General features: G+C 40.0%; 2 protein-coding genes across 2 annotated transcripts in view; one reads left to right on the forward strand and one right to left on the reverse strand.

Moving 5' to 3' along the window:
- The first annotated feature begins 1,853 nt into the window (after window positions 1–1,853).
- bmp3 (bone morphogenetic protein 3) lies at window positions 1,854–9,631 on the forward strand. The gene is made up of 3 exons (XM_046034651.1): window positions 1,854–2,472; window positions 3,768–4,693; window positions 6,637–9,631. The coding sequence occupies exons 1-3, from the start codon at window positions 2,199–2,201 to the stop codon at window positions 6,826–6,828; spliced, it is 1,392 nt and encodes a 463-aa protein (XP_045890607.1). The 5' UTR covers window positions 1,854–2,198; the 3' UTR covers window positions 6,829–9,631.
- A 1,544-nt stretch (window positions 9,632–11,175) lies between these two features.
- The window catches only part of prkg2 (protein kinase cGMP-dependent 2), a 32,557-nt gene continuing 23,496 nt past the window's right edge, over window positions 11,176–20,236 (reverse strand). Inside the window, exons 10-19 of the mRNA XM_046034650.1 lie at window positions 19,819–19,917; window positions 19,519–19,669; window positions 18,250–18,386; window positions 17,036–17,125; window positions 16,615–16,756; window positions 14,713–14,876; window positions 14,402–14,524; window positions 14,039–14,101; window positions 13,596–13,662; window positions 11,176–13,080 (exon numbers count right to left, since the gene is read on the reverse strand). Of these exons, the coding sequence (XP_045890606.1) occupies window positions 12,985–13,080; window positions 13,596–13,662; window positions 14,039–14,101; window positions 14,402–14,524; window positions 14,713–14,876; window positions 16,615–16,756; window positions 17,036–17,125; window positions 18,250–18,386; window positions 19,519–19,669; window positions 19,819–19,917 (1,132 nt within the window). The 3' untranslated portion in view covers window positions 11,176–12,984. The remainder of the gene's footprint in view (window positions 13,081–13,595; window positions 13,663–14,038; window positions 14,102–14,401; window positions 14,525–14,712; window positions 14,877–16,614; window positions 16,757–17,035; window positions 17,126–18,249; window positions 18,387–19,518; window positions 19,670–19,818; window positions 19,918–20,236) is intronic.

Raw genomic sequence — 20,236 nt, forward strand, 5'->3', positions numbered from 1 at the left:
GGCCACTGGAACAGGTGTAACCGGCACCTACTTGGATCTACCAATGAGGGCTGGTAACAGTTATGCGGTCAGACAACAACTCCAACAATAAAGTCCGAATCTCATGAAAACATGTGGCCTGGAATGTTAAACTGTAGGAATTCATCACTGTGCTTGACTGAATAAACAATCTCACTAAAGGTAAATTCAGTCAAAGTTCTTTTTTCAACAGAGGACTGCAGCAACAGTAAAACAAAAAAAAAGGTGTAACAAGCTGGATTTAAATCATGCTACTATACATGGTCCTGCATATTTTATAGGATACAGTAGCAAGTAGGTATAAGTTAAACTAAAGTAAATGTTCTTATTATAGTGTCCTGTGATTTAGTTAAGTGCATAGAACTGGAAAAGTTTATCATGTGATTTTAAAAACATGAACATCAGCCTGGAGGAAACAAATATGATTTATGAGTATGTTGATTAGCTCATTCAATGCAGTCTTTTCAGATGAGCTCCAATTAGTTCTTGATTTAGTTCCCCTATTGGACGAACCAGACTTTCAGGCATGTGCATCTCAAAACGTTAAGCAGGTTATATGTTAAAGGATAGGTTCACATTTTTTTCCATGTCTGTCTTAAAACAATGGTTAGGTGTGCAGGGTTAGGGTTAGTTTTTGCTTGCTGTGATCATTCTTCTTGTTTGCAATCCTTTCAAATTCATGGCACACTCAAGAGATTCATAAAGATACATTTACCAATTTACTTTTCTTTTTGATAAATTGCACCATATTTTTTGGCTTAAACGGACCATTTCAGTTCCCTTTCTTCAGTAATGCTTTTAACTTTTTACTGTTTTTCTTTTTTGAGTATTTCGGCAGCAGACATTTATCCAGCATTTTACATGTGTAACCCTAACCAGGCAGTGCAATGTAGCAATTTTAATCTGTATAGTCTTGTTATTAAGCCAATTAGAGATATTAGAAATGATCAGATATATTAAAATATAATAGCCTATTTTAAATCTAATTTACCTTTTTATCTCTTTTGTGTCTGTTTAATGGATTACTGGTCTGAAATCTACACTTATTGATTGATTCTTCTGAGTTGATCCAGTCAGGCCACCAGCTGACTTCACTTTGCTGCTGCTTTGCTGTTGTTTAGATTGATTCTCTCCTGCCCATCTCCTCCCAGTTGAAGGGGTTAACCCGTTCAGTGTGGACTGCTATGAAGGACATGGCATGCTAATATTATTGCCATCAGATGTCTAAGGGCGGGGAAATGCCCTAATCATTTCCTCCCGAGTGCCCCTGAAAGAGAAGCCCAGTGGCGGGGGCTGGTGGGGCGGTGGGGAGGGGTGGGCACAGTACAGCATCCGGATCGGATCGTGATGGTACAGGATGTGTGTGCTTAACTCCATTGAACTAAACTAAATAGGGGAGAGAGCCTTTAATGCCGACAATAAGCCGCTTCATTCAGCAGCGCGGCCCAGACGCACAGCTCTGTGGAGTAGAAATTACGCACGGAGGGGCTGTTCTGTGGCAGCAGTTCAGATATTGAAATCAGTTCAATAAGTCGGCGGAATGTCCTTTTAATAAAACTTTTTTTTTAAATCCGTCTCGAATCAACTGACAAAACAGCCTCCCTCGGCTCATGATAACATGAGATAATTTGTCCCCAGGCTGAATGTGCGTAAAACTATCTCGAACAGGAAACTCTCTCTCTCTCTCTCTCTCTCTCTCCCTCGCTGAGTGCGTGTGTGTATGTGTGTGTGTGTGTGAGGAATACCCAGCTGGTCCCACTAGCCCTATAATACCAAGCACAACATGCTTTACCTTCAATGAAAGCTGAGACGGGGGGACGGTTGACTGCTGGTCCTGAAATCAGCTCAGAGCTCGGATACAAAACCAGGAGCGTCGATGTTTTAGCAGCTTAGTTCTCTTGCATCTGCCACATTACACCTTCTGCTGTGCGCCGGAACTTTTATCACTTACTGACTGTAGCACGTTTAGACCTGCAGCTTATCAAAAGCATAGAGAGAACTTGGATAACGCTCTTATTTTTTTCTCCCTGTCCACCTTCGTCTCTGGTCAAATGTGATGCTATCATTTTCTAATAGAGGACTCCTCAGGTGATGGTCTGTCTTTTTGGAGATAGGGAACACATGTGCTAGTTTTTCCACAGCTATATTTTTCTGCAGCTATCTTCGCTTTTGGCTGAAGCATGGCTCTCTACTCTCGGTTTGTGGTACTGCTTTACGGATGGAGTTATCTATACGTTGGATACTGCGTGATGCTGAAAACAGACGATTTCCCCGAGAGACGAAAGGTGGATTTTACGCATTCGGTGGATAAAAAGCACCCCGCGAAAGACGACCAGGATGTCCGTTTACAGGATACAATGACGGAACACATGCAGATGCTTTACGCAAAGTACAACCGGGCTGGATTCCCCTTCAAGGACGGCAACACTGTCCGGAGTTTCAAAGCGCACTGGGGTAGGTATCCAACGTTTTACGCATGTTAAAAACACTTCGTTCTGCCGGTCTAGAAAGAGCATACATGCATGCATTGTTGCATTAATTGTGGTAAATGTTAACAGGATCCGGTAACGTCTCCTGCCGTGCTCAGTTGTAATTATCCGCACATTAAAAGTGCAAAGAGCAGTCTGGCCACATAATGTGTGCGCAATTTAGGCATATTAAAAAAAATGATTAGAAAAAATGTTATATTGTCCTGTTTGGGGGTTTTAAAGCAAATAAAAAATTTAAAAAAACAACAAAAAAAAACACATTCACAACCTCGTAGAAACTGGTGCCATTCACGTGCTGGTTTACTGAGCTGAAACTGAAATACACCTGTTGATCCAGTCATGGAAATGTGATTAACCTGTTACCCCTTCTCTGTGCCAGGAACAGAGATTCCGCGTCAGATCTCTGCATGCAACTCAGAATCGTTTGCCTACACAATCGTTTTCACACCTTAAGATTTTATTGTCAGATAGTCTACATAGATATTCCCTCGAGGCAGCATCTGGCCGCTGCCATTCTGCCTTTTTGTATGACGGCAGAATGGGAGAGTTTTCACTGCAGTGAGCTTCTGCATTTAAGGTGCTCTTATTAGTGTTATCTCCAGAAACCTTTATAGTAACTTTAATCTCATAAGCACTAAATTGCTTACATGCTACGCTGTGCTATCATCACTTGGACATAGCCACTATTAAAGTCGACCACTTTCCACTCTGAGCCAAAGTGTGTTAGATTACACTGCCTCCTATCGCCTGTTAGCTGTATGTCATTGCGCATAAAGACTCAGTTCACCCAAATTACAAGCACATTTTCTCAAGCTCCCAGTGATTTCTAGCCACTTCATTTTATTTGCCAGGTTTTTGAGATATGTTGAGATTTCTGTTTCCATCCCACTATAAAGGAGATATAGCAGTTGTGCATCTTAAAGCATTAAAATAGCAACATCTCCAGAAACTATGTTCTGGTTACTCTGGATGATCCACAGCTACTCTGTTGAATTTTTAAAATGTAATTTTTGAATGCTTCCATTGTATTGGGGTGGAGACAGAAAAATCAGTGATCACATCAAAAACTATGGTATCTGCATGGCTGACAAAATGTTGGATCAGAAAAGTGTAAACATACATATTATTATTATTATTATTATTTTTATCGTCATCATCATTTTTGTAGATTTAATTACTACAGGAAGGCCATGGTTAGCTTTTGAAAACATGCCGAACTGTGTTGCACTGTGTAAATAATATTGCTCGTTATATACACAGGTACGATAAACAAGAAGCATCTGCAGATTTTCAACCTCACGTCCCTCACCAAGTCAGAAGACGTTCTGTCAGCCACTCTTCATTATTACATTAGAGACCTTCAGAACAGCACCCAGGGCTGCTCCAGGTCCAAAAGCTGTGGCCGCCATGGTCCTCGGAGGCACAGCCACATCCACATGGTCATCTGGAGTTTTGCCTCCGTGGATAACAAGATGAGAACTCTAGGACACTTTCGGATCAATGTGTCCACCCTCTACAGGGACTTCATATCTTGGCAGTGGAAGGACATAACTCGTGTGGTCAACCAGGCCAAAAACCACGACGAGCTGCTCATTGGGATCGATGTGGCTTCACAAGGGCCCCAGTCGTGGAAGAAGCTCCTGTCGGACCGTTCACCCTACATCCTGGTCTACGCCAATGACTCTGCCATTTCGGAACCTGAAAGTGTGGTAGCCACCCTCCAGAGACACCACCCGGTGGGAGGGGAGGGGTCCATTTCACACAGCTTCCATAAACTGAGACTGCTAGAGCGAAACGACACTGAACAAGAACAGTCGGAGCCCAGACACAAGCGCTCTGTAAATGTTCTGCTCCCGTTGCAAAACAATGAACTTCCCGGGCCCGAGTATCCGTACGAGACGACCGGCTGGGATGAGACGAGCCCATACGAACCTTTTGAAAACAAGCAGGCCCGCCGGCCACGTAAAAAGACACGCAAGAATCAGCGGCACAAGATGCCCCTGCTGCAGTTCGACGAGCAGACGATCAAAAAGGCGCGAAAGAAACAGTGGAACGAGCCTAGGAACTGTGCTAGGAGATACCTGAAAGTAGACTTTGCTGACATTGGATGGAGTGAATGGATTATATCACCAAAGTCGTTTGATGCCTACTATTGCTCAGGGTCCTGCCAGTTCCCCATGCCAAAGGTGAGACTCAGAGTCTTGTAGTGCACTTCTGCAGTGGTTCCCAACCTGAGTCAGTAACGGGAAAGCAGACATAACATTAATGCTACACAAAGTTATATTTATTTCTCCAGATATTCCACAAATATAGGCTTTTTTTCCCGAGGGAATTACTTTATTATTTTACTCTACCTCAAAACTTTATTCAGATAAACAGGAGAAAATTTAACTTTTTGGTTGAACTGGTTATAACCCATAGACGTGACACTTGAAAGTTTGTTTTTTTTTCTTTACCTCAGCACCATCTTGTGGTCCAACCTTTCACTTCAACATGAGAACTCAACATACAGTATAGAAGAAAATCAACATCACTCTACATGTTTAACATAAAAACTGTGTTTCTTTTTCCAGACAGTATGGTATATATGATGTAAATAACACAGACTCTGTTGAGCTACCTGTATGTCTAGCCATTAAGCCTTCTGTTCCTAGTTTACTGTTGCTGTTAGTGCTCTGTGTTATTTTCACTTGGATAGCATTAACATCAGAAGTCCCTGAGGCCTATCTGTCTTATATTTTAGATGATAATGCTTAAGAAACTGACAGAAATGCATGCCATCTGCCTTAATCTTCAACTGCCAGGATAAAATAGTTACAGTGGTAGCACTGCTAGAAGTTCTCCTTCATGCTTTTATCTTCTGCAGTATATCATAGGAAATAAGATCACTAAGGCTTTGAAGATATACTTCAGAGCTAAGCTTATAATAATAAAAAAAAGTACAATAAGTGAATAAGTGAAGTCATACTGTACTAAACATGCAGACGATGCCATCTAAATGGCTTTGTAACAAAAAGTACAAAATAGTCCTTCTCAGAGTTTGTGAGGAGCAGGTGGCTGACCTCGACAAAATCATAATTCATGCCATTCTTGAAACTTTCTCTTCAGTTGCATTCAACATAACATAGTTTTACCAAAGAGAGACAAAGAAACGTGTGCTTCAACCGATGTTAAACATCAGCTTCCCTCCTAGCTCGTGGCCCCGGTGACGAGATAACATCACAGGTATTTTAAACATGGCCGGAATGTACAAGTTCCATCCACTTAATTCATTACCTCGGAGTCACCAGCCTTTGTAGTCGGATGTAATTAGTCCCAGAAGTAGGGCCTAGGGCGTAAGGCAGCGTCCTCCCTCTCCTGCAGGTTTGCTGCTCAGTCAGACAGGCCTGTGATCCTGGGATGTTTCTCCTTTAGAAGCTGCTAAATAGCTACTATTAAAAGCTGCTCTGTCTAGTTTATTGTGATGTGTGGGAAGAGCCCTGTCACTCATTGGACCCTGCTAAGACATGAAGTAGCTGATCAGGTATGTGAACTTCTAGGGATTGAGCTAGCACTCAGGCCCTCACATTTTGAGCTGCCTGCAGCTGCTTGTTAATTGCCCTGAACCATTCTGTTAATTGTGTGTCAGCTTGGTGGTTGCTGTGTGGTATGCTCTGCAGGACTCTTAATGGAAAATTCTGGTATATAACAACGTCTTTCTTTGGTTCTATTTTTCGTAGATTTAGCCATCATTTTATTGGATATGATACCGCTGTACTCACAAAAGGAATTGCTCAGATAACATCGCTACAGCAAATGAGCAGTCAGATGATCAGGCAGGTTGGAAACAAGCCAACAGTTTATCAAGATTATCTAAACCACTTTATTTGGAGGTGAAGTGCACTTGTGACAAATGTTAGCAATGGAAATTTTGGCTAATAATTATACTATTTACTTTCCTGTTCTCTTCCAAATAAGTTTGGAAAACATTCTACAAAGTGACCAGGAATTAAAGTGCGTTATTGAATACCGTCAAGGTCAAACTTTTGCTTTTAAAGTGATTAGTTTTGATATTTTATTTTTGCAAAACATTTTGTAGCATATTCTTTTTGGATTAATTTTTAAATGGTTGTTTGTCCCTTTGGTTTAGGCTCTGAAGCCCTCTAACCATGCCACCATCCAGAGCATTGTGCGGGCAGTGGGCGTCGTCCCAGGCATCCCCGAGCCGTGCTGCGTCCCAGAGAAGATGTCTTCCCTCAGCATCCTCTTCTTTGACGAGGACAAGAACGTGGTGCTGAAAGTCTACCCCAACATGACTGTAGATTCATGCGCCTGTAGATAGTTTTTTTTCCCCCTTCAACACCTGTTCACACAAAACCCATGTCATACAGAAAAGAAAAAAAATCAACACATGCAGCCTAAACGACAATCTGTCCTTCTGTTCCTATAATAATACACTAATTTACTTACAAACACCCATTGAACACAACTTCCCTTTTGCACTGGAGGAGAGTACTTCCTGTTGTTCCAGATGAAGAGGAGACTGGTCTGTTCATGGGAAGGAATGGATCGTGTGAGTTATCCTCCTGGAAGATAACTGGAATGGAAAGTCAAATCTCCATGCTCCGATTTCACCACAGGCACCACTGTTTACGTCTTTATCATCGCTGCTCAGTTATCAATTGGGCCATAGCAGGGTGAATGCAGTCATGAACTCACTATCAAGATATTCACATACTAATTGAGGCATAAGAGAGACAAAAACTGAAGGAAATACCCCCCTTTGTCAGGAAAAATGACCTCAGTTTGAACTGATGCCTCTGAGGGGGGTCATTCTCATTTTTCACTCCTTCATAGCTTGAAGTTGTCTTTGGTCATTACCACAAAGTCAGACTCGCACTTGCATGGTTTTTGTTACTATGTGTATGTATTTATGTCTGTACCATCACTGTGTTATTCACTATATGAGAAGTTATTTGTAACTATTGGCTTGGCTGCTATAGAGAGATATATTAGATTCCAAAGCCAGAATTGTGATGTAGGCGGTACAGTAGATAGCCATTCATATTTGTGTCATTGTACAGTCAGATCCCTCACTTTTAGAGTTTATTATATGTGGAAGAGTAAGCTACTTTTCATTTGTGGTCTTCTATAACAGTTGGGAATGGGGTGTTTTTGAGGAGACCTTATTATACCATTGCTTTGCCAAGAACATGTTCAGACTTTACAAATAAACTTCAGATTTCATTTTGAAAGATAAAGGGATAAAGCATATCAAAAAGAGAAACTAGTACATTGACATTTAAAACCACAGGACTCAAAAAGCCACTTGATGCTTGTGTGGAATTTGGAAACCTTTGTTGGACCTGGTAAGTTCAGAAAGAAATCAAATAAATGATGGGACTTGGCAGGCATCACTGATTACTATTAGTGGTTTCAATGAGCTGTTTTTGGCATTGTTAAAGTTCGGAACATGTTGCTATTACATAATGTTTAATATGATGTGTCGTATTTACAGCATAGAAGGACATTTATGAAGATAAACTATTAGATACTGCCAGAATTCCAGAAAAAAAAGTCAGTATCAAGTCAGTGTTCACTGCTGGTCTGGAATCAGTTTTGCTTTACGTATCCTTAAGGCTCATCATTTTTGTTTTTTTTAACAATTTTCATTGAAATATACCTGGATTTTCTTAAAAGGTTGAGATGTTGATCAGACCTTCACTTGGATTTTATGTTCTTAAGCATCTAAAGCTGCTCTGTTTTCAGCTCAGTTAATTGTAGTTTACAGTACATGTTGTCCTCTGGGTGGCAAGGACAGCTCAGAAAATGCTTCTGCTAATAGAAATTGACAAGGAAAATAGAAAGAAAACAAAAATGGCCTGTGCATTTTGTGCCAGAGTCAATAAAAAAAATAATAAAAAATAATAAGCATTATATACTATATTAAACGATCAGGGAGAGCTGATCTGTTCTCCTGGGTCACATAAGCCTTTACTATTACTGTATAGAGAAGATATTACATAAATCATAAGGGGGTGTGTTATTTCATCACATGTACTTTGTCAGGTCAAAAGTGAACAACAGGCAACATGTCATAATGTTGCTTTGGGTTGTGCATTATTGTCAGAGTTCATAAAACCAAATATTTATTCAGAGCAAGTAGACTGAAATGCAGCAGCAAACCTTTTTTCTATAGACTTGTACATTGTTTTTGTATATAGCTCACTATATGTTGATGACATTCTAATGTCTCTTTGAGGTAGAAGTGCCTTTTGAATGGGTGGATTTCTGCTTATTAAAAACTTTGATTGATCCTCGGTCATTCAGAGAACTGAGCTCAGTTTGCAATGAAGCTGAAGTCAAAGCAAAAAGCTGAGAATAGTTGTTTTATGGTACAAAATAGTCAGTACAGTGAGTGAACATAGTGCATATTCTTTTGATAAGTATGATCGCCAGTGGAATTTATTCTAAAATGTATTTCAAATAATTCACTATTTTGATACTTCAGAGACATTTATTTTGTGTCAATAGCTAAGGGCAGATTTTTTAACTTTATATATTTTGTACTGACACTTTTCAAGGTTGTGCTTCTTTATCTTGTGCCAATGCAGATTTTAGCAATGCATGCTGTAGAATGGAGCGGCTCCTTCTGGTTGAGCCCGTACAACACTGCAGACATGATGACTGATGACGGGTCATTTCTGGGGCCTTTGCTTTTGCTGCATTTGATACTCAACCCATTTCTAAACTTCCCTAATGTTTTTTGTAGTGCAAAGATCAAATATAAAGTACGGTATATCAGCAGTTTATAAGAACTTACTCTACTTCACTGTTCAAGCCTATCTTGTAAATGTTATGCTGTAGGTAAAAAGAAATGCTTGTACAATAAGCTTCATAAAATATATTTGTATATGGAAATGACCTTTAACATGCATCTATTTATTTTCTGTATGTTGCATATCTTGTAGAGGTGTGGTCTGGGAAAGGGGGAACAAAGCTCTGACGTGTTGATGGTTTTTATCTGTGATGGACATGTCACTACTAATGTGAAAGTGTGGTGAACTGTTTAAAGGTATCCCCCCTCTGAGCCGACCATCCTTACAAAGCATTCAAAGAAATGAATAAAAAGTATGCAAGACTCAGATCTATCAATTTTTTTTATGGTTTCTAAACCTAAAGGTTTTGAGTGGGAGTGGCACAAAACGACACACAAACAAAGCAAAATACTTAAAATGTATTTACTTTATCTCTCCCTTGGAAAATTTCTGCATAAAATGCTAAAAGATAGAATGAAAGATAATTATTTCTGGAATGCAATAGCAAAACTTAGACTGTACATAAAGGTATTCTTCTAACTGTTGGTCTACAACTTTGACAAAAAAACAGTATGCATTTTATAAACAGGTACAGTATATATTGTGTAGGAGCACCAGACAGAGGCAGTATGTGTGTTGTAACAGCCAAAAATGTATGCATACAATTATAGGATGTACTACATTTTACAAATATTTTCTTTCTTTAACAATTTTTTCCTGTTTTTGAGATTTTAACACCAGTGCCAAGAATATGGGCTTAGAGACATCTGATATCTTCCAGAGCTAACACTGTTCAGTGAACATGAGGTCTAAATATATTTTGAGGCTTTGAACAGTTTGGTTACATTACGTTTTTGTAAAACTTTATTCTGAGATCCAGTTCAATCATGACTCCACACGAATCAAGCAACAGACTGTTCTGGTGGCAGACATTTTGACTACAGCAAAGCAAGTGTGATGACATTAATGATATGAGTCTTATGTAGGTGCCCTGTGAGCTAGTATGCTCAATAACAGGGATGTGGTTGCAGACCTCTGAATTGCTTACCAAATCCCAGATTTCTTCAGCTGTTCAAATAGGACGGGTGTGCTTGCTCATTGACGTCTGTTTCCCTGGTTTGAGAAACAATCAGCCAACCAGAACTTTGTAGGCGGGGTTAAGAATGTGCGGGTCATCTTTTTTTTATTTTCTTTTTTTTTTTTTTTTACAGCTAGCTAGCTAGCTACAGTATTGAAAAATAGTGACCAAAAATTGCCACAAAATGGTGAAAGTTTGGATAACAACATCTACAAGTTGTTGTAATGAGGTAATATCACTCACTACTGTTTGGTTAGGGCAAAACAAAACATAACCCCCTGCCAGAAATTGACAATGAAACAGAAAATGGCTAACATGAACATGATGTCAAGATGAGCATATGAAGTTGCACTTGATTGTCAGGCTAGGTCTAGGCCTGGCACTGAACTCAATGAAATGCAGCTATTATTAATGCTATTATAAAAATAATAATACTGTGTTTGACAAGTCAAAATGTCCACACTGAGAAAAGCCTGCACATATTTGTAAGAAAAGAAATTTAATAAATCTATTGTGGTGTAAAACAAAATTTAAATTGACCAATTCTAAGAAAACCTTAAAAAAAACATAAACTCTATCTGAAATTATAACAAACACATCTGAATCCTGAAATCAGTAGTCATTATTTTAAGGCCACAGCTTCTCTAGGAATTTCAGGTGCTTTCATACACAGACCGTCTCATACTCTGTACATAATGTACACACACATTCACCAGCCAATGTATACATATATATGTGATATTTACAAACTTCACTCACCAAGTTTTTAAGTTGTACATAAAGGAAAAAGTAATTTGGAATGTATAAATTGTGTATTTTTGATGCTTGCGTTTTATAGTATACAGGTATATACATAGAGACATGGTACACAGTCAATTTACTGTAATCATCAAGTGTTTGAAAATGGAAATACATATCTTGTTTAGCCCTACGTGCCTGAAACCCCCCTCATAGTAAACCCTGAAGGTTTGGTCTTTGCTGTTCCTCCTCACATCTTCAACGCCGCGGAACTCCCCTTCTTGGGAAGCTGGCAACCGCAGAGTTGACTCAATTTCAAAAAGGTAAATATTTCTTCAGGTCAGGCGCCCTGCCACGGGATGATCACACTCTATAACTTAAGAGGAGAAGGTGTTCATGTTTTTCTGTGTGTCTGGTTTAGGCAGTGGGACTTTGAGGAGAACACTGTTGGCACAAGGAACTCTTGATGCTTCTTAGCACTGTTTTGGGATGGACGTGCAGTGCGGTCAGATGCCATCTAAGCAGTTAAGTAGAATTTCTTCTCCCAAGTCTGTTTGTTCTCAAGTTGCTTGCCTTTTTGCAGTGTCGTCTCCACACATCTCTCCTCGCCAATCACCTCCACTCCTCTACAGCAGTAAACAAATTCTCTCAGCTGTAAGAAATAAAGACTTTGCAGCTGCATCACACATTTCACTACCCACTACTTCTGGAGCCATCATGAGTGCCCAGAGAAAAGTGTCTGAAAACAATATTTTTGAGGTATCTGTAAAAGATCATTCTAATATATAAAGAATGTAAAAACATAACACGGTGACACAGAACACTTATCTGTTTCAAGATGTACTCCCTCCAAAGCAATATGAGGTGAAGCTTGAGGAGTCCAGCCTAGTTATCTTGGACACAGTTGGTTACTATTTCTGAGGAACTTGCCTGCGGGCGTATTTAGCAATGCTAAAACTATAATCAACATTCTGAACTTTGAAACATAACAAAGCATCTAATGTTGCATTTTTGAAGTTGCTTCACCGTTGGTACAGTATGTTGGCAAAAATGTCATGGATGTACCACTCTCTCACTTAAGTGATTAAATTTGCCAACATTAGCCTTTTGACTTGTTTTCACTGATTTCTGTTGTGCAACACTTTTGGGCGCTAACTCCGTTTAGCCATATTGAAAACACTGTACATGAGCGTTAACACATGAATAACTGGAACTGTAAACTGAAGCGTATTAAGTCCACACATTGCCACTGAAAAGATATCTTTGGGAATCCACATTTCAGAATGAAATAGGAAGTTTTCTCATGAGTTCTAGGTTGTCAACATTTCAGAACCGGTTACAATGCACAGCTGGTTCAACCATCCAGAAAGGGTCAGTAATACAGCAACAAGGACTTGATCCCTCACTGGCTTCCAACCCACAAACACTGTCAGCTGTGTTTGATTTAGTTGAGTGTTTATCCACTGTACTACACAGGTGCAACATTTCTCAGTAGCAGATTGTGGAGAACCTCAGTAGCTTCTAAGTAATGCTAACATGCTACTACTATTGTACCATTATTCGCACTCCATTGTACATGATTAGCTAGAGTGCCAGTCAGATATATTAACCAAAAGGACAGTGATGGTTACATAATAAGCTGTTTAACTTCACTGTCAAAGGAGAATTCTCCTGTAGCTGTTCATTTGTGTTAAGACGGCCAATCATAATTTCATAAAGTAACCAGCTAATTGCAGCTAATGTTGCCCAAAACCTGAGGATCTCCACCATGGCTGCCAGAGGTGATGGTCACTTTGCCCATTAAGTTTTGGTTTTCGGGGTGTGCAATGGAAGGAAAATAACAGAAATGATGGAGCAGAAGGTCTCAGAAGTCCATGTCCCAACCAGACAGCTCATCAGGAGGAGAGTCCTCATCTGGAGGGTAGCTGTCAAAATAGCTGTGATCTGTCGGTCCTGTAAGCTGTTGTGGAAGAGAAGACAATCAAGTAGAAAAAGATGAGTGAGTGACATTTGGAATTGGAGCACCTAATTTCAAAAGAGCAAGTTCAGGGTAAATTCTTGCGGTGTTTATTCTCACGATCAAAAAGTAGTAGTAACTGATAGCCTCTTCTGAGAAGCCTTGAGGAACACTAGGAATCAATAATTAGGGGTTCACTGCTACTTCTGCTACCCCTGTTGACATGTGCAAAGCAGAGGTTTGTAACTTTTTCCTTCTTTTCTAAGTGTTTTTTGAAACGTAAAGCTCCAAGACAATAATGCTAAACTTAAAAGCTCAACACAATCGTTTAATCACTGTATTTGTATTATTTAAATTAATAACGTAATGCTAGTGGTATTTTTTAATGCGACTTTTGAGTAGTAAAACTAAGTAAACAGTTCAATCTCTTTCTGTGCTTTTCTGTCACTATATTTGATTTGTATTCAAACCTGCAAATACTCGTAGCTCTACAAGTGACTGACTGAATGTATACTTACTTCTCTTTTCAGTGGCGATAGTAAAGTCCTTGCCTTCAGTCCCTCCCAGTTAAAACCGTTAAACCACCTTCAGACACATTATAGAGAACACATAAAAACATGAGTACATTTATCATTTTCTTTATGTATAGTGTGTTTTTTTCCCAATCATGAGTTTGACTCTGCCAGCACAAACACATAAACAACAAATGTTTAAAATCAAAGCTTGATACCAGTTCTTTCTCTGACGAATGCCGTCAGATCTGATTCTGTTACAAGGAACCCTTGTAAATAGCCTTTTGAATATGTTTAGCATCCCACTGCTGTACATTGTGTTCAGTGATTATCTAATTGCTGAGGTCATAAACCACTGGCCTAGATTCATAATGTTCAATCAGTGCTAATTTGCACTGCTAATCTTTCCACTGAGATCAGCAACAAAATGAGTCTTCTTCTCTTCTTACCTGTGCTTCTTGATATCAGTTATTCCATTTTTGAGATTGCCCAGTCGCTCTGAGGGATTTCGCCTGTAAAGTAGTAGGATTCAGGGTGGGAAATTACAGTTTTTTATGTAGTCATGCTTGCTTTGTTATACTGGACACCGATATGATAATTCAGACTCATCTCAGGTACCTAGACTGGATTGCTATTCAAACATTTGTCTTCTCCTCTACACAATATGTCAGGTCATCAACCACCATCAGATTCTGCTCTGAGAAAGTCAGTGGCTGAGGAAAAGTAGTAAAAGTGCTGAACTGGAAATTTAGAAGCTACTAGGATTTTCTATCTTCGTTTTTGAATGCAGCTCTGCCTGTGTGATCTTCTACCTGCATAGCTTGCGGATGAGGTCTTCAGGTCTCTTGGTGATCTTCTTGGGAAAGTCCATCTTCTCAATGCCTTTCAAGATGAAAGTGTACGTCATCATCTGGTCACTCCCAGTGAACGGAGGACTGTGGAGTGGAGAAAAAAAAGGCAGAGATTTTTGAGAGATTTGGCTGAGATCTCTTGGATTGAAGCTTTTCCGAAGTACTCAGTGTTCATGTCGGCAAACAATAATTGCTGCACATCAGCAAGGAGACTGAAGTGATAGAAGAAGGATGATTATAAGGTAGAGGCACAGATGACCACATGCACTAACCTGCCAGTAAGGAGCTCAAACACCAGGATGCCCAGAGACCAGAAGTCCACACTGAAGTTGTGGCCTTTGTTGAGGATGATTTCAGGGGCCACATACTCCGGTGTCCCACAGAAGGTCCAGGTCTTTTGGCCACATCTGATCTTCTTGGCAAAACCGAAGTCAACCTGGGAAGGCAGAGTTGATCAGTTAACTCAGGGAACCTTTAGGGCTTTCCCAGAACTCAAGCCTTTGAGCAGTGTTGGGCAGTAGCGTTGCTACAAGTAGCGCCGTTACTAGTTTAACTACATTTCTCAGTAGCTTGGTGGTAGCGTCGCTATTTTCTGAATCAAATAGCTTTTCAGTAACCAAACTCTTTTATTGACCGAGTAGTGCGGCAGCTTCCACACACGCTACAGTTTCCCCAGCATTTCTGAAGGGTCAGTTAGTGACGCCACCGCCACACACGGACCTGTATGTGCAGCTGGCAGATGCGCTTCAGTGTGACGGTGACATCACGTACCGATCCTTGGGCTGATGTCTGCGACTTTGCTGCAGGGGAATAAAGACACGTGCGATTGAGTTTACTTTCTATTGTGATAGTTACTGTAACACCTTGTGAGAAGGATCAGGGTCCAGCCTGGACAGCTCGTCCTCTAGTGAGGAGGAAACTTTGATATGTAGTGGCAGAAACTTGTTTCCATGAGATGAGATCTCTCTCTCTCTCTAAGTAACTTTATACAAACAACAATGGTTCTAATACATTTAGCTGCAATGATATGGCAATAAGTAGGAGAGTTTCAGTGTGTCTGATTTAGCTCTCTCTTGCACGCACACTCTGTTTGGAGCAGGTTTTGCTTCTATTGCTACTGTGGAATGAAGTTAGTTCAATATAAACTAGTGTGTGTGTGTTTGTGTATATATATATATATATATATATATATAATGACCTAACTATAAAATATTAAAAAATTTGCTGTAGCTTAGCTTGCTACATTTCACTGGGGGGTAGCTTCTGTGTAGTGAAGCTTCATTTAATGTAGAGAAGCTAGTAGCTTAGCTCACTACATTTTCCAAGTAGCTTGCCCAACACTGCCTTTGAGGCCTGCATTTTTATTGCGTAACACTGAGGTGCTTATTGGCTTTCTCATAAAATCCCCAGATGAGTATATGTCATGGTCAGCGGTACTTTTCCTCCACTTCCTTCTGCTGTGCCTCTCTCCCCCTCCCTTGTGTTTCTGTCTGGTTCCCCTATCTTCTCTACGTGTAGGTGGATTTGTGTGTGTGTGTGGTTTTCCAACTCTGCGCACCTGAGGCACATCCCAGTAATCAAACTCCTCTGCGTTTAAACCTCAGGTCTTCACTACAGTCTTCACCAGATCATCTGTTCTGTCTTGTGGTACTGCACTACGGCCAACGATTTTTGCCACTCTGCCTTAGTGCCTAATCTGTGTGTTTCTGCTGCCTGCCCTGCTCTCAGTACATGCCCCTTTTCACTTCTAGCAAGATCTCATAAATGCACATCTTCTTGAAATTGTAAATAACTTTGTTACTTTTTACTAACGCTTCCTGTCCGTATTGTGCACTTGGGCCATATAAAAACATACCATCACAGTGCATAGTTTTCTCCTCATAATTTTATAACTATTCAGTCAGTGTAAGGTTAAAAGCCAGTCATTGAAATACATAAAAGCTACAAGAATAATGTTTGTGGCTTGTGAAGTTGAAGCTGCAGGCTTCCTTAGTTGTCAACAGTGCAAATATGTGACTGGACTTGAATTCTTAGAGCTACTAGAAACACACTATTCATCAATGGGGACCAAACTCTTTACAGAGAGGATCTAAAAAATATATCCTGCCAGCTGTGACTGTAGCTATTTCATGTTTTCAAGATGGAAGATGTTCACTCGCTGGCAGCATGCTCACCAGTTTGATGTATCCCTCACTATCCAGCATGAGGTTCTCAGGCTTCAGATCTCTGTAGAGGACACCCTTGCGATGGAGGTAATCGAAAGCTTCTGTGACGCAACCAACGCAGAATTTGGCAGTGGGCTCATCAAAACTCCCCCTAAAGACATGAAAGCCAAATTTAAACTTTTTGCTGAGCAGCAGGGTCAGATCTGACACCATTCAGTTGGCAGAGAAGCAGGAGAGGTGGTCTCATTACACAAAAGCAACTGAACCACAGGCAGCCCTTATTCAATGATTTATGACGACTGGACCTGAGTTTCCTTATTGCAAGACAGGATAAGTCTGTGCTTCCTCATTAGATGACAAGCTAAATGTGGGGATTTTGTAACATTTTCAATGAAACAGCATCAGTGGCATCAGTCAGTTGGTCTCCTACCTGTCTCTGAGCAGACTCCAAATCTCTCCACCCAGACAGGCCTCCAGCAGCATGTACACATATTTGTTATCTTTAAACGTGCGATACAGTCTGGAGTGAGAGAAGCACAGACAAGTTAAGCTTCCAAGTAAAAGCTTTCATGTAAACAGATCAATGAACATCCTGTTCTATCATTTAGGATCTCCATTTGTTCTGGGTTTATTATAAATATGAAAAGTATTATTTCATTTTCAGGCTGTGTGGTCAAACATAAAACTGTTTTCCTGATTATAAAATATTTAGGGTACAGGTTCTTTCTCTAATGTACTGCTTCCTCTAGTCTTCCTGTTTAATTTAATTATCAGTGTAAGATTAGTAGCAGTCAGATTTAATAATCACTTGCCAAAATAGTCCACGTTTTAACTGGTAAAATAAAGCATTACTCAGACTTGATTTCCTACTATTAAACAGTAAACTGATTAACTACATATAAAAGAGCAGCAGGGAGAGAACCTATGATGCAAAACAGATTACAAACAGTAAGCAGGATGCTTAAATTAATTAATGTGGCCCCAGTGGTTATTTTTTCAATGTTCTTTGTAAGTTATTATTATTATTGTTATTATTATTATTATTATTATAGCTTAAGGTGTGAATTAATGTGATATTCATTGACCCCTGTGGTAAAGAGTAACCCAGGAGCACATACAGATTCAGTATGATTGTAAAAGACAGCTGAGCGGATGTTAACCGCCCCAACACACTGTCACCCCACACAGTTTTCAATCGTAGATCACCTTACATCACTCTTGAAAACCAATTAGAAATATGAAGAGATAATAGTAAAAACATATGAAAAAGATAAAATAAATACATAGGTAGAGTGTATGAAGTGGATGTCAGTAGGAGGAGTGTTTCAGAAAGTGAAGAATGGCTTTAATATCCACAGTCTGTTCCACTGCATTCAGTGAAATTGGATCTTCGTAATCTCACAAAAGGCAAAGAGGAGCTTCTGCTGCAATATTTCATAACAAATAACTACATTTTCGTAGCAGACATCTCAATATCCCTTGCCATTCTGCCCCATTGAGAAGATTTAATCAGCTCGAGGCCTCAACTGTGATCTCATCAAAAACTAATAAGCGCCACACTGTTTTCCCAGACCAATGGAGCAGAGTTTCATCATGTGGGATAAGAAATGGAAATGGGTTTGGAGGCTGAGCAGGAGGACTGACTTGACAATGAAAGGCGAGCGAGCCTCAGCAAGGATCTTCCTCTCCGAGTGGATGTGCTCTTCCTGCCTGTTGTCCACGACGTGCTTCTTCTTGATGACCTTTAGCGCGAAGGTGATGTCCTCGTTACGCACCTTCACCTGCAGATGGAAATGACAGGATGAGATGCCATTTCACTTGTCATAGCAGGATAAGCACAGCTGTAAATAACATTAAGGTATAGGATAGCAACAGGTTTTCAAGTCCCCTATGAACATTAAAACAGGTTTTGCTAGCTATATCCATTCTGCCTGTTCATACTGACTATTAAGAAATCCTAATGAACTTCCAATGTAAGTTATGGGGGTCGCAATCTACAGTCATTGACCAAAGTTTATCTGAAGACTGAAGACTGCCACAGCCTGATATTAACTGCAAAGCAAATTTGGAATACATTTTTGCACAAATTTAGCATTGTGGATTCCCCATCACTTACACTGGCAACGCTTTAGGAGGGGATCTTTTAAAGGCCAGTATGAAAAAGAGGAATGATTACAGAAATTAAAACCTGTTCATATGGACACCTTACTTCCAGACGGACTTAAAATCAATCCTTTAATAAAGGCTGCATTCCATTTAGGTGTTCCAGATCCAGGGCCATGGGATAATGCATAGTGACTGGTATACACTATCTTACTGGGACACTTGAATGGAATGCAGCCATCATTAATGTCACTGATAAGAGCTGCGATTTTGCCAAAATGCCTGAATTTTCATGTCATGTGTGACGGATGTAACTGTCAGTGTTAGTAAGTGTAATCTTCGCAGTGAATAATTAGTTTGTTAATAAGGTTGTATTCCAGTTTTAAACTTTAGTTCCCCTGAAAGATTTGTGTTTTTTTTATTTGTTATATTGTTTACTGCAAAGTTGCATATGTCAGACCTTGCAGAAAAATTGCTGTCACAATTACCTTTGTCTTTGTGAAATGGTATCTTCGCCACCTCTATATGGTTTGCATGCAGCATAACAGTGGCAAAGCTAACGAACCAGTTTTTTTTCTTCCAGTTAGCTAACCATGTTAGCTTAAAGGCTAGAATAACAAATAAGTAGTTTTTTACAAAGTACATGGGAATGACTTTTTTCATTTATCAACTAAACGAATAATCCATAGTTATTATTATAAGAACCGCCCAAGGGCTTATAGTAAACCTCCCCTCTGGATTTTCAGTTTGTATTATTAAAAATTATTACCGAAAATTATAATGATAATAATTCATAGATTCAGGTCTCACCAGTTCTACACGTCCAAAGCCGCCGACCCCAAGAGTAGCGATGACCTCCAGGTGGTCGAAGGGCCTGCATGGAGGGAACGCTGACACCATGTCCCTCAGATGGATGACGTCTGCTGAAAGCGGTTGGCTCTGGTGGCGTGACACTGACCTCCTGGATTTTAAAATATGACAGACATGGATACGGCATGTCATGCTTACATTTTCACTCTTTTATGGTTCAAAAATGCCTGTTAATCAGACCAAAATTTAACGCAGCTCTTCATTAACTTTTCTGTCCTGAACACACAGCGCGGCACCTACCTGGCATGTCTCTTCTTGTCGTCTCGATCAAGTGTTGCCACGTAGCCTTGAAGGTACTTCTGCAGCTCATTGAAGGTGCCCACTGTCTGATCAAATGTCCTAGAAAAACCACAACCGCACGTCAACAGTGGAATGTCGGATGATAGGCTTCATAACCCCAACTTTGATTTAAGTGAGGTGTCCCACTGGGGTAAAGAACTACATTTTACAGCAGGACATCAGGGCAAGAGAAAAGATTTTCACACACTGCTGACAGCAGCTGATAGATACCAAAGTACCCAATTGTATGTTTCCTAATCGTCACATTAGGTTGTGTTAATGCGAGGGCCTACTCAAACGGCCACTTTCAGCTGGCATTCATGCATTTTCCAGAACTGATTGTGGAAGAAAACTCACCCAACGTTTGCTTCATGATGAT

This window comes from Micropterus dolomieu, linkage group LG21, assembly GCF_021292245.1.
Source record: "Micropterus dolomieu isolate WLL.071019.BEF.003 ecotype Adirondacks linkage group LG21, ASM2129224v1, whole genome shotgun sequence".
Taxonomy (NCBI): domain Eukaryota; kingdom Metazoa; phylum Chordata; class Actinopteri; order Centrarchiformes; family Centrarchidae; genus Micropterus; species Micropterus dolomieu.

Coding starts and splice junctions, on each gene's coding strand:
- bmp3 (XM_046034651.1), top strand. CDS start 2,199: ATGGCTCTCTACTCTCGGTTTGTGGTACTGCTTTACGGATGGAGTTAT. Junction 2,473..3,767: donor GAGTTTCAAAGCGCACTGGG/GTAGGTATCCAA, acceptor TTATATACACAG/GTACGATAAACAAGAAGCAT. Junction 4,694..6,636: donor GCCAGTTCCCCATGCCAAAG/GTGAGACTCAGA, acceptor CCTTTGGTTTAG/GCTCTGAAGCCCTCTAACCA.